At 38.4% G+C, this 14,076-nt stretch overlaps 1 protein-coding gene across 1 annotated transcript; it reads right to left on the minus strand.

Annotated features, from left to right (window-relative positions):
• Positions 1-1,075: 1,075 nt before the first annotated feature.
• On the minus strand, positions 1,076-11,558 carry LOC134800774 (origin recognition complex subunit 6). Its single transcript, XM_063773325.1, has 6 exons — positions 11,418-11,558; positions 11,093-11,219; positions 9,417-9,605; positions 8,757-8,812; positions 4,016-4,179; positions 1,076-1,777 (listed from the first exon to the last, which is right to left on the minus strand). The coding sequence occupies exons 1-6, from the start codon at positions 11,489-11,491 to the stop codon at positions 1,329-1,331; spliced, it is 1,059 nt and encodes a 352-aa protein (XP_063629395.1). The 5' UTR covers positions 11,492-11,558; the 3' UTR covers positions 1,076-1,328.
• Positions 11,559-14,076: the final 2,518 nt, after the last annotated feature.

Below are 14,076 nucleotides of genomic sequence, written 5' to 3' on the forward strand. Positions count from 1 at the left end.
GCCAACTAGATTATTGACAAGTATATTTAGGCCATATTGGTTTATAAAAAGTCTTTAAAATATTTCTGTACTCTATGGAAAAATAATCGATCGGGATTTATGATGAGCTCGCAACTTATAGGACCTTAAACCTTATCAACTAAGCTACCAAAACCTGCTAAAATCCGAAGAAATTATGAAAATGATAATAAACATTTAAATAGTTTACTTTACGAAATTAAATAATTAAAAGCATAGTGTTCAGGCACTCAGTAACTATATTTATAATAAATTAACAATTAATTACATTACAACAACTAAAACTAAATTTATCAAAAATTATACGTTGCACTTATACTTATTTAAAATGTTTATAAATAATCAGTCAACATTATAATTATATTAAAATATATAAAACAGGTGTGAAAATCATAGTAGTATCAAAATTAGATGTCATAATACATGAAAATGCATGAAAACTGTGCGTCCCTCCACAAAGCGTAGTTACGCTCACATAAAAAAAAATCTACATCTTTTTATTAAAGAAACTAGCTTTTGTAAGTTAAAAAATACTTGTCTCTTTTTAATAAATGCAAAACGTCAAAGTAACAGACAAGGACAATAAAGTTTAGCTCAAGAACGATTTTAGGAATTTTTTAGAGTACTCTTTATAAGTTATATCCCCCTTATTCATAAACGCGCTACAAACCTAAATTAGCTAATAATCGATTGTCCTTATCTGTCATTTTGACTTATGTATTTGTAAGAAAGGGATAAAACATAATTTAACTAAATAAGGCCCGTAAAGTTTTATGAAAAAGGGGGTATATCTTAACATTCTTCTACTCGGAGGGAGATTACGCGCTTAATCGTAGAAAGAAACTTAGTTAAGGAGATCCCCCAATGACCTTCGATCAGGATCCCTTAGTTTTCTAATGTTTTTTGTAGCTTATCATATTAAGAACAATGGCTTTAAGCAATATGTTACCCCGTATTTACTACAAAGTTCACTGTTTTCGAGATATTTGGCATCAAAGTTAAACAATTTTAGGCCAAAAAACTGGTTTCCTGGCCATATCTTTTGTGTTAATTAGTTTCAAAAAAAATCATAAAGTATAAGTATTCATTTCTTTCAAAATCCGATAGACAAAAATGGAGATAAAAGATTAAAGAACCGATAGCCGTTTGCCTTATAATTCTATCTGAAATGCAATAGTAGGAGATACGATTCAAAACTTGTCAAAAATCGATGAAAACCTCTGGTAGCCCCTTAATCATAATAACCTCTTACCTAACGAGTTTAATATTAGACCTCTAAAATAGTGTTTATCCTATCTTTGGTAACAACATCACATGAAATTAGGGAACAGTAGTCTTACCCCTCCCCCTTTAGTGGGGGTCTTATAAGGGGAGTATTTCACTGGGGTCTTCCTTGGCGACTTTCTAGGAGTTATTTCTTCTGGTATACTTTCTTTCTGTGTTCCGCCTTTTGCCAAGGTACCTAAATCTTTTTTGGGGGTACCATCTTTTTGGGTACCGTTATCTTTTTTAGGGGTACCGCGTTCCTTTTGCGTACTCAATTCTTTTTGTAAAACGATACGTAACTTTTTTTGCGGTGTGACACGTTGTGTCTCTTTTAAAGGTGTTTTTCTGGGCGATTTCTTATTTTCTTTCTCTCTCATTTCTAGTTCTTTGTAGGCGGATTCTAGCATTCGCCGTCTCCAGTCTTCGTATGGCTCTGTCTCTGTCTCCGTTGGCGTTTCTTCTTTCGTGTCAATTTCCATTTCTTGGTTTTCATCTGAAAATGACATAAAAGCTAAATTTTCAACCTGCCTAAACATAGTAAGTTTTAAAAATTGTTTAAATACCTATATGCATAGTTCGTTTTTTTTAGCATTAGAAAAAAGGTAAAATATCTTGATGTGTCTTTTAATTAAAAAACACGTTTTAAAAATAAGTCACGGCAAATATGTAACAATTATGAATCTAATACGATCATTTATGTTCTTCTGCTTTCATAAGGAATAGTTACTGATTTTTAACAAGCGTTTTTCAAATAAAAAACGTGTCAAGATCGCTTACCTTCTATCTAATACTAAAAAAACGAACTATAGTATATTTATTCCTATTGGTTATACGAAATGATTTTTACTAAAGTCTCCACGCAAACTCAATGCGGATTGGGTACTTCACACACCTTAAGTTACATCATACATGTTTATAAATCATATGATTCCCAATTTTAGTCTAGAAACTTGTGTAGTGAAAGAAAATATCGTGAGGAAGGGGCTGTCCATAAATTACGTCATCGATTTTTGCCCCCCCCCCCCCCTATAATCATCCAACCCCCCCTATAATCATCCAAAAATCATGCTTCAAATTACCCCATTTCCCCCCCCCCCCCTAATTTGAAATGACGTAATTTATGAATAGCCCCGAAGCCGGGTTAACCAAGTCATTATTTATGATCTGTAACCAAGTCCTAATTTCCTCTCTGGGTGGAAAGGTCAAACAGCAGCTGTTTTCGCAAAAACCAGTGCTTGCGCCAATTCATGCAGTTAAGTTATAATAGTTATGTACGATACAAGTGCGGAAAAGAGGAAATTCGAATCGAGTGGCGATAAATTACAACACGACCGAAGGGAGTGTTTTAAATCGACACGAGTTACGAATTACCTATTCGCACGTGTATCGTACAACGTTTTACAGTACATATGGCCCTTTAAACTTTTGACATCGCACGAAAAGTGCTATTCTACGCACTAGTGCGGGAAAATAGGACCATATGTACTGTAAAAGTACATTAGGTTGCAACTAGGAAATGAATAAATATTAGGGCACAACTTACACCTAGCCACAAACAAAGCAAAGCTTGTACTATGGGTGCTAGGCGACGATATGTATACATACTTATATAGATAAATCCATATTTATATATAAAGAAACCACCCATGACTTAGGAACAAATATTTGTGTTCATCACTAAAGATTCAAAATTCAATGGCAAATACTGGCTTTTTATTTTTATGGCTGGGCCTTACGCTGCGTCTTAGGTAAGCGAACAACTCGCGAACGCGACGCGGCGCGGCGCGGCGGGCCCAAGGCGTTCCCGTTCAGAAATCAGAGCCGCTATTCGGAAACTCAAACCTAAGTCGTCAGCTGGGCCTGATGGTATACCCCCGTTTCTAGTCAAGGACTGTGTATGCTTGTTAGAACACTCGTTACTTCACATATACAACCTATCACTCAAGCTGGGCGTATATCCATCCCAATGGAAGGTCTCAAGAGTGACCCCAATTCCTAAGATAAGTAAGTCCTCCGATATCACAAACTTCAGGCCCATTGCTGTATTGTCCGTGTTTGGAAAAGTGTTTGAGACCATTCTAAACCACTGCTTACTTAATCAGATAAATCGTAAATTAGTAGTGCGTATTTTTACCCCAGACAACTACATAGCTGCAGTAGGGCGTAGCGCACGTAGAGCCAGAAACCTTTTTGCATATCCAAATGTTCGCACCTATCACGGTTCAAACGCACCCACGTACCGAGCAATAGAATTACTAAATAACTTCATAGCTACAGTCCAAAACGCAGACATATTCGCAGACAAGTGGCCGTCCCTACAACGTAGTATCAGGATTTTTTTAAACTCTACCTATGTTATTTAATATCAGATTCTTTTTTTTATCTCTATGTAACTTAGTAATACATAATCAATCAATTATAAAGATAAGTGTGTAATACAATAAGTGTACCTACTAATTTTATGATACTGACTGATACTGACAACATATATGTACCTAATTAACAGTATAAGTGCCTTGGCTTGAGCTGTAAACTTATACATAGTGTTTGAATAAAGAATAAAGAATAAAGAATAAAGATCGCCCACGTAGGACACTTCTATAGGTATCAAAGGATTGATTCACCCCGCGCCGCATCGCTTCGTTTCGCGTTCGCGTGTTGTTCGCCTACGTAGTACGCTGCGTTAGGAGCTATGGCAGTGCTAAAAAAAAGTTTGATAAAACTTTCATACCAGCTACCACGGTAGATTTCGCTGGCCGTCCTCTTTTTTTAGGGGCACTCGCAAATTTCTCGTTGACGAATTTCGTCCAGTCCGTTTCGAGCATCGCCCACTGGGCGGGCTTTAGGCGACACTTCTCGTTTATCTTCACTTTGGACACTTTCACTTTGTTTATTCTGGAAATAAACAGGTCACAATCTCATCATATCAGATTAAACTGTTCATTTGTGTTTGATAAGTATCAAATTTTCAGTCATATTTTCGCATTTTTATGCTTCCCAATAGGCAGTCAGAAATAACTTACCCCCTGCATAGAAATTTATTGGCAGGGGGCTCAGCTATATCTGCCACTGACTGTATTAGTTATAACGATGTAGGTACTCTGTTTCAATGGAATTTCAACTAACAATAGGGTAATTCTTCAGTAACTGGCCAGTTTTAGTAAGTGGCCGCCCTAAACTAAAAATGTATTCTATTCACCTATAAACAAAATTCATTTCAGTATAAGGTTTCAATAACTGGCCACCTTATACTAAAATGAATTCGAACAAATGAAATTCAACCCAATTAAAAATACAAATAGTTTCAAACTTCTAGCTATAATTTTGAATGGCAGGGCACGGAGGCAGGCGGCACGAGGTTATACAGCACATACGATTTAATGTTGAAATAGATTAAAAACTTAAGAGCGCTATTACATTTCGGCGTTGAGCGAGTTTAGGTATTTTACGCGCTGCGGCAGGCCGTGCGAGCTCAGTACGCCGATCCCTTCTACCACACTCGCACTACAATGATGGATTAAACATTCTTGATCCTTCGCGAAGCATATTGAAATCAACCATAACAACACTAACTGTACTTAACTTTTAAAGTTCTAAAACTGTTATTTGGTAAGTACGAAAATACTAAATGCAGTGCAAATGTACATAGGGGCTGTTCATAAATTACGTCATCTATTTTTGACGATTTTTGACCCCCCCCCCCCCCCCCCTCAAATCATCCAAAAATCAAGCTTCGGATGAATCTGTTTCCTCCTACGTCATGTTACCATCATCCGATGTCCAGACCCCCCCCCCCCACTCCTCCCATTTGAAACGACGTAATTTATGAATAGCCCCATACTTGTACTTATGAAGGTATATTACTCGAAAGAAATTATAGGTACCTACTCGCTTATTTACATGTTTCGTCATTGTATTTGGTACCTATAGGTTGTAAAGTTTGTATCAACGAGGGTTTAAAAACGAACTGGTACTGAGGATCTGATGATGATTAAGGTGGTCACGGATACCAATCAACCATGTAGTAACATGATTAGGCTCGTTTGATTCGTCTCAACAAGATCTTTGACACTGAAGATACACAGGGTCTGATGATGGAGCTGGAAGGTGGCCACGGGTACCAGTCTATCATGTAACTAAACAACTTCGTGTTTGGACTCGTTTGATTCGTCTCAACAAGATCTTTGACACAAGACAGTACTCAGGGTCTGATGATGGAGCTGGAAGGTACCATTACCAATCAACCATGCAACTAAACCACATCGTGTTTAGGATCGTTTGATTCGTCTCAACAAGATCTTTGACACTAGGTGATACTCAGAGTCTGATGATGGAGCTGGAAGGTGGTCACCGGTACCAATCAACCATGCAACTAAACCACTTCGTGTTTAGGCTCGTTTTATTCGTTTCAACAAGATCTTTGACACAAGATAGTACTCAAGGTCTGATGTTGGAGCCGGAAGGTGGTCACCGGTACCAATCAACCATGCAACTAAACCATTTCGTGTTTAGGCACGTTTTATTCATCTCAACAAGATCTTTGACACAAGGTAGTACTCAGGGTCTGATGATGGAGCGCGAAGGTGGCGACGGGTACCTGTCTATCATCATCAGCTCCATCATCAGACCCTGAGTAGTATCTTGTGTCAAACATCTTATTGCGACGAATCAAACGAGCCCAAACACGAAGTGGTTCAGTTACATGGTAGACTGGTACCCGTGGCCACAGTCCAGCTCCATCATCAGACCCTGAGTACTAACTTGTGTCAAAGATCTTGTTGCGACGAATCGAACGAAGCCAAACACGAAGTGGTTTAGTTGCATGGTTGATTGGTACCGGTGACCACCTTCCGGATCCATCATCAGACCCTCAGTACTACCTTGTGTCAAAGATCTTGTTGCGACAAATCAAACGAGCCCAAACACGAAGTGGTTCAGTTACATGGTAGACTGGTACCCGTGGCCACAGTCCAGCTCCATCATCAGACCCTGAGTACTAACTTGTGTCAAAGATCTTGTTGAGACGAATCAAACGAGCCTAAACACGAAGTGGTTTAGTTGCATGGTTGATTGGTACCGGTGACCACCTTCCGGCTCCAACATCAGACCCTGAGTACTATCTTGTGTCAAAGATCTTATAGAAACGAATAAAACGAGCCTAAACACGAAGTGGTTTAGTGGCATGGTTGATTGGTACCGGTGACCACCTGCCGGCTCCATCATCAGACCCTGAGTACTATCTTGTGTCAAAGATCTTGTTGAGACGAATCAAACGAGCCTAAACACGAAGTGGTTTAGTTGCATGGTTGATTGGTACCGGTGACCACCTTCCGGCTCCATCATCAGACCCTGAGTATTATCTTGTGCCAAAGATCTTGTTGAGACGAATCAAACGAGCCCAAACACGAAGTGGTTTAGTTGCATGGTTGATTGGTACCGGTGACCACCTTCCGGCTCCATCATCAGACCCTGAGTACTATCTTAAGTCAAAGATCTTGTTGAGACGAATAAAACGAGCCTAAACACGAAGTGGTTTAGTTGCATTGTTGATTGGTACTGGTGACCACCTTCCGGCTCCATGATCAGACCCTGAGTACTATCTTAAGTCAAAGATCTTGTTGAGCCGAATCAAACGAGCCCAAACACGAAGTGGTTTAGTTGCATGGTTGATTGGTACCGGTGACCACCTTCCGGCTCCATCATCAGACCCTGAGTACTATCTTGTGTCAAAGATCTTGTTGAGATGAATAAAACGAGCCTAAACACGAAGTGGTTTAGTTGCATGGTTGATTGATACCGGTGACCACCTTCCGGCTCCATCATCAGACCCTGAGTCAAACTATCTTGAGTCAAATAAATACATATAGAATGTCAGGTCGTTTCAAATATTTTTAATCCTGTCCGGTAGTTTATTAAACTGTACCATTATAAATTATAATACTATAAAAACGGTGCTAGGATCAAAGTCTCTCGTTGCGGTTTACACGCACACAGTATAGCGTTTTACACGGCGCCCGCCGCACACAATGATAAAAAAACCTCGTCGTCGCCGTTGAAAATGTGCGGAGCCGACCGACACACGTCCTGCCTCTACAAGCTCTGCCGCGGCACTGAGCTGGCGCAGCGCGCGTCATCGGTAATATAGAGTAGTTTTCAAAAAATTGCCAAAAAATTATAGTAGAATTTCATAAACACTAATGTATACCAACAGTATAAGCAAACGTTGCAGATTGCTTGAGTATGAAAATGACTTCGATATTAAGTAGATTTTCGTAGGAATTGACACTTGTTTCGGAGAGAAAATCGAGTTCGTTTTACTTTGATTTTCTCTTTCTCAAAGATATGTAGGAAAAATATAGTTTGATATGCCTAAAGTACAGGGTATTAGTAATACAAAATAGCCAGGTTTAGCAGAGTAAAATTCTCAACATTTCCAAATAAGAGCTCGCCATTCAGTGCTTCACGGGGTTTTTCGGAAACGACCATCAGAAAAAAAATCATTACTAATTTAATAAGTCCTTTTTCTAATATTTACAACGATATTTATAAAGATAAGAAGACGCTTTTACTGGAACACGTACTCATTGTTTCTAATAATGAGCGCAAAGTCCTGAATTTCGTCGACTAGTATCATCAATTTTGCATTATTTCGACTTTTCTTGTAAGAGCGCTCTTAATTAGAATATAAGGTAGGTATTTTTTTTTCAGGTATCATCTTCTGGACTTTAGAAGTAAATAATTTATATTATATTATGAATAACTGATACTTCGAGCAACACCGGCTTCCGACACATCGGAAGGGAGGGGCCCAAGCGATATCTCACCGTACAAATCCTTCTGCCATTTTTCGCGGGGGGAAAGGTGCACACAGTCGCACTTCTCACACACTTACCTACAAAATCCAATCTGTAATGACGACACAAATACATAGAAAATGACACACGTCAAAGACAAATCTTGCAAACCTCGATCTCTTTTTGTGTACGGACGAGTGACAAGTGTCACAACACGCACACTAACACATTTTCGTTGAAGTATGTTATTGTATTCTGAGAGATGAGAAGTCGGATTTGTCGCTCGACCGATCCGCAATTTGTACTGAGCGAGCAAAATCGATAAATCCAACAATTACATGAGACTAAAATATAATAATTGTGTTTGAATGTAATTAAACGTATGATATGTAAAAAAAAATATTACATGTGAAATGTAACACTTTCTTTTTGTAAATTTGATGTCCCCGACCTCTTTTTATAACAAAAAACCGAGCAAACAGGCATTTTTGTGCAGCAGTGTTCATGCGCGCGTCTGGACTCGGTCTAGTGAAAAATCCAAGTGCAACTAGTTTTATTACCCGCGCTAGATTAGATTGACGCGCTAATCTTGTACCTCGGCAGAGGGGAAATAGTGCGAATGCCGCCTCCCTTCCGTGTTGCTCGAAGAACTGATATAATATAGTTCTTTTTTCTTACCTTCCAGCCTGATATACAGCCATGCAGACATACTGTGGTAGACTCATATCCAACTCCTACAATGAAAACGGTTACTATTTAATAAAAAAAAAAGTATTAGAACAATTATTTGACCCTTTATTTTACACCTATCATATTGACATATAATCTCCTTTTGTCTTCTAGATATTGTTTATGATATTGACATACGTACTTAAAAACCTAATGTCTATCCTATATATGTCTAATTTATCTTATGCATACTTCTAGTTAATTAAAGCCAGTTTCCTTTGGTATTTCGTTTCTATGTATCACATATCTCGCAAAATTTGGCTAAGGGTTGGTAAAACATCCTGTATTTATGCCCTTTTCCCCTATACTATTAGAAGTATTAGGACAAATTAAATTATTTTTAGAAAATATTTTAATTTGTTTTTATTTCAAGTAGAAACACTACTATATAAATGGCTACTATATAAACTGAAATAAATGTCATATACTAAGAAAAAGTGACCAGAGGCTCCAGTGCCCCGGGCTGGAATCGAACCAGCATCCTCTGCTATCGCAACAGGTGCCTGTGCCAGTCGGCATTCTAACCCCATTCTTTTCCCTAATGTCAAAATAGGACAAGTTGTATTTCAAAAAAGTAGCAGGCATTAGCTAGCCATAAATAAAACATACCACTTTAGAATGTCTCTGATACTCCTTGAGAATCTTTTCAGCAACCTCCTGAATACCAGTGCACTGCAACGTCACACACAACTGAGCCACCGTCAGCTTACTGCTGTTTATTTCTAGAAGGTTCTCTACCGTCTTCCGGTTACTTGTGTATGCTATGGGCTTCAAGCCGGAGTATTTTATTGCGGTTTTCTGTAATACAAAGAAGTTATTTGTTGATATTTTGTAGATTTTCTATAGATGTAAGAGTAAAGATCTTTTAGCAAACAATAAATTCCATTGGACATACTATTAGAGGAGGAGATAAATGGAGCAAAATTATAACACTATGGCACCCTAGAGGACATAAAAGAAACAGAGGTAGGCAATTTAAAAGATGGTCCGATGAAATCGAAGACATGGCTGGAAGGTATAAACATGGACCAGATTAGTGCAAAATAAGGAGGAGTGGAGAAGATTGGGGGAGGCCTTTGCCCAAAAGCACACAGAATCGGTTATCGTAGCTTAAGGAAAAAAACAATAGATATAGTATAAAAATAGTAGTTTGTGTTACAAGGGATCAAAATGATATATTTCTGTCAAGGGCGTATATTGAATCCTGAATGAAGCGATGGATTCTACAATAGAATCCTGAGCGTAATGAGGGATGTGTTAACGCCCAAGACGAAATAATTTTGATACCGTGTGACACATACTGCTTTTCACATCACCTATGAGAAAACTATTATTTCAAAATATTAGTATTATATAAGCTAAATAAATAATGCTGTTGCTTAAACAGATTATTTAAGCTAAAAAAATAATGTGCAAAAAAATGTAAAAATAGTGTGCTAGAACAGAAAAGTGTTACTTTGATCCCTCCTAGCACGGAATAATATCCCTTTTTCGAATTGGTGATGTGAAAAATGTATTCTGATATATGGCTATAAATAAATAGATAAAATATTCCATTTAACCTGTCGTTGCCCTTGTCCCCACATGCGCCAGACACCCAGTATTTGTTATAACCATTTTTTTTTGCACCCAAGATAATTGGCAGGTGAAAAGCAGCTTTAATTGGATTTAAAAAACCGGCCAAGTGCGAGTCGGACTCGCACACGAAGGGTTCCGTACCATTATCTATAAAAACGGTCACCCATCCAAGTACTGACCCCGCCCGACGTTGCTAAACTTCGGTCAAAAATCACATTTGTTGTATGGGAGCCCCACTTAAATCTTTATTTAATTCTGTTCATAGTATTTGTTGTTATAGCGGCAACAGAAATACATCATGTGTGAAAATTTCAACTGTCTAGCTATCACGGTTCGTGAGATACAGCCTGGTGACAGACGGACGGACGGCCGGACGGACAGCGGAGTCTTAGTAATAGGGTCCCATTTTACCCTTTGGGTACAGAACCCTAAAAACTGCTTTTCAACTGGGGTTAAACAGGCCGGAGATCTCCGTCAGTAACAAATACGGGGTACAGAATTATTGACGGAGATCTCCAGCCGGGGTAGATAGAAGGGTGCTTTTGACAGCTTGGTAGACGACAGGTTAAGCAGAACCTACCATAACCTTCCTAAATAACTCTGTAAGTTACTAGCATTGCCCTGTTTATCAAAAGCTTGTAACTTGTAATACAAGTGGAAGTCAGTAAACAAGGTACTGGTATTAAATGTAAATGAATAACGCTCACCACATCAAGATCTGCTCCAAATATGCTTGCAGCCAAATCCAGACAGATCACAAGCTTGCTGGTGTCGCTCAAGGTGCTCCCGGCGACGGTTTTGGTCTGCAGTAACCGTTCGAACTCTGCCGCTTTGCTAGCATCGCGAAAAACAAAATGCAATGTTAGCACAACACTATTGAGCATAACACGTTATTTATGCCGTTATTCAGACTTTGATATTAAAATACGTGTTATTTCATAGTGTTATCAAAGAGAATCAAAGGAATTTCAGCAGATATTCATTCAGTTATGACTAAAAATACTTTTAAAACACGATACATACTAAACTTACCTCAAAACCTTTTCCTCCTCACTTAAACCCAATTTAGAAGCTAGTAATTGTAAAGTCTTGTTATAAGAAGCCATTGTTTTAGTTTATCACAGATTTTCCAACCTAATTTAGTTTAAAAATGAAAAGAAAAGTTAAGTCGCCTCCAAAATCCCGCGGCGAGGCGCGAACTAAATTGACACATGAGATTGGATTGACAGATAGAATGATACCAGGAATAGCAAAGAAAAAATAGTCACATATATGTCGATAAAAATAAATGATATCGATAAACAAGATATAGTTGGTCAAACCAAATTTGTCAGTAAATAAGAACAAAAAAACTATACTCATCCTTTTCTATTGGGTGCTAGTACTGCTAGTACTAGTGTAAGACAAAGATAGTATGATTCTCTCTGTCGATGTTTGAAATGAGACAGTCCTTTGACAAACTAAATTGCACTTACTGCCTTAAGATTCTGATTTATTTCTCATTTACATTGTGAGGTGTAGACACAAAAAATAAATCGTCTCTGTGATCCCTATTGCTTCGATTGTAAAGAGATAAAGACCAGTCCCCAAATTGGACATTCAAGTTGACAATTAGGTCAGAATTTAAATAATAATTATGGATCAGTCTCATCTGCCGGCCACATGTACGAAATTAAATAACGAATTTTAGATTCACGATGACAATCGAGCTCTTGAAATAAACAACTTGCCCCAAACCTGCATACTAACATCGAAATTTGACAATTTCGCATCTGTTCCTCCTCCTGATTTGATTGGTAACGTCACAATCTTACAATCGAATCAACCACTTTTCTTCTTATCGAACGAGCGAGCGAAGCGAAGTGAAGTTCTTACATTCAACTAGGAACACACGGCTGGCTAGGGGCACGTCCCGGCATTTCGATGTTTTTAAGCTGAACTATCAGAGGATAGTTTGATACACAATAACTTAAGTAAATTTGTTCTAAGTAAATTTAATAGAAATTGGGTGAATGCATAGTTGGGGGCATTATATTTTAGTCATTAAATTTTGAGCAGGCTCGATCAAGAGGTTATTATGCTAGAAGAGCTTAAAATGCTAAAAAGTTATTTGTGAGGGGTCTTGCTATTCTGTTATGGTCGAGTTTGGTTGTTATCAATGAAAGTGCTCGGTTTACACATTTATAATATTGTTTTATAATTTAAGATTTTAACAGAATTAGCAAGATAAAAACGAAATAAAATAAACATAATATTAGTACATATTTGACATTTGACAAAAAAGATGATTACAGTTTATTTTAATCTCTATGGAGACTTAAGGCCCCAGTACACAATGGGCTATCGCCGGCCACTCCAAGGGACGCATTTATACGTTAGAGGGAGCAAGTGATATTGCTATCTCATTCTACCGCATGGCTGCGTGACTTGGAGTGGCCGGCGATGGCCCATTGTGTACTGGGGCCTTTAAATATATATATTTATTTATTTTTATTTTTTATTCAGAACACATACAGTCATATAAGATACATATGTTAGAGGTGCGTAATACGCACATAAATCTTAATACTAAAAAGACCTGGAGGTTCATAAAATATAAATATATCAATTAAGGGCTCCACAGGTCTTGCAATAAATCGCACGCTGTTTTCGATCCTATGACGACTAAGTAGCACTGCATTCAATTAATCTTAAATCTTTATTTTATTCTATTTTTAGTATTTGTTGTTATAGCGGCAACAGAAATACATCATCTGTGAAAATTTCAGCTGTCTAGCTATCACAGATCACGAGATACACCCTGGTGACAGACGGGCGGACGGACGGACGGACAGCGGAGTCTTAGTAATTAGCTCCCGTTTTACCCTTTGGGTACGGAACCCTAAAAAGTGGCAACACTGTAGTGTCATCCCTTTCAAACCAATATTTATAAGAAAACGGGACGACACTACAGTGTTGCCACTTTTTAATTTCTACTCTTTTTTGGCAACCTGTAGTAAGTGCGATTCTTACTTATCGACATCATTTTATCGACACATACTCTTGACTATTTTTTCTTTGGTATTACTGGTATCATTTCATCTGTCAATCTCATAGCCGGTTTAGACTCGCGGCTCGCGGCTCGGCTCGCGGCGCGTCTCGTAGCTCGCGTCTACGCCCTCGCGTTCGGCTTGTCATTCGGTTATAAGCCTTATGCCGTTCCGTTAGTGTTTAAATTATATTAGCTCGACGAGCTTACGAGCCACGAGACGAACTACGAGCCCACCGATTACACTCGCGTCTCGTGGCGCGGCTCGCGGCTCGTCTCGTGGCTCGCGCGAGAATGTAAATCGCTTGTTACAATACCGGATGACGCTCCACCCCGCACCAAAATGAGTTACCGCACCCCTTCCCTTACGTCTGACTGAAAACTGACAGAATAGAATATCACCTCAGTTCCAAAAAGTATAATAATATATGTATCTCAGTTCGATTGCCACCACCGTGCAAAATGCCTGCATATTGTGCCTTGTATGGATGCTTGTCGACTTCAAAACATAAAGAAAGGAGTTTTTTTCGTTTCCCGAAAAACGAAAACAGGTAAGTAATACACTAACATTTGGTTTCTAATAGTAATTTATTTCGTGTGGCCATGTTTACACGCTGATTAGTGCCAGTCATATCATAATAATTCATTTGTTACTTGCGTTTA

Source organism: Cydia splendana, chromosome 20 (assembly GCF_910591565.1).
Source record: "Cydia splendana chromosome 20, ilCydSple1.2, whole genome shotgun sequence".
Classification (NCBI taxonomy): Eukaryota; Metazoa; Arthropoda; class Insecta; order Lepidoptera; family Tortricidae; genus Cydia; species Cydia splendana.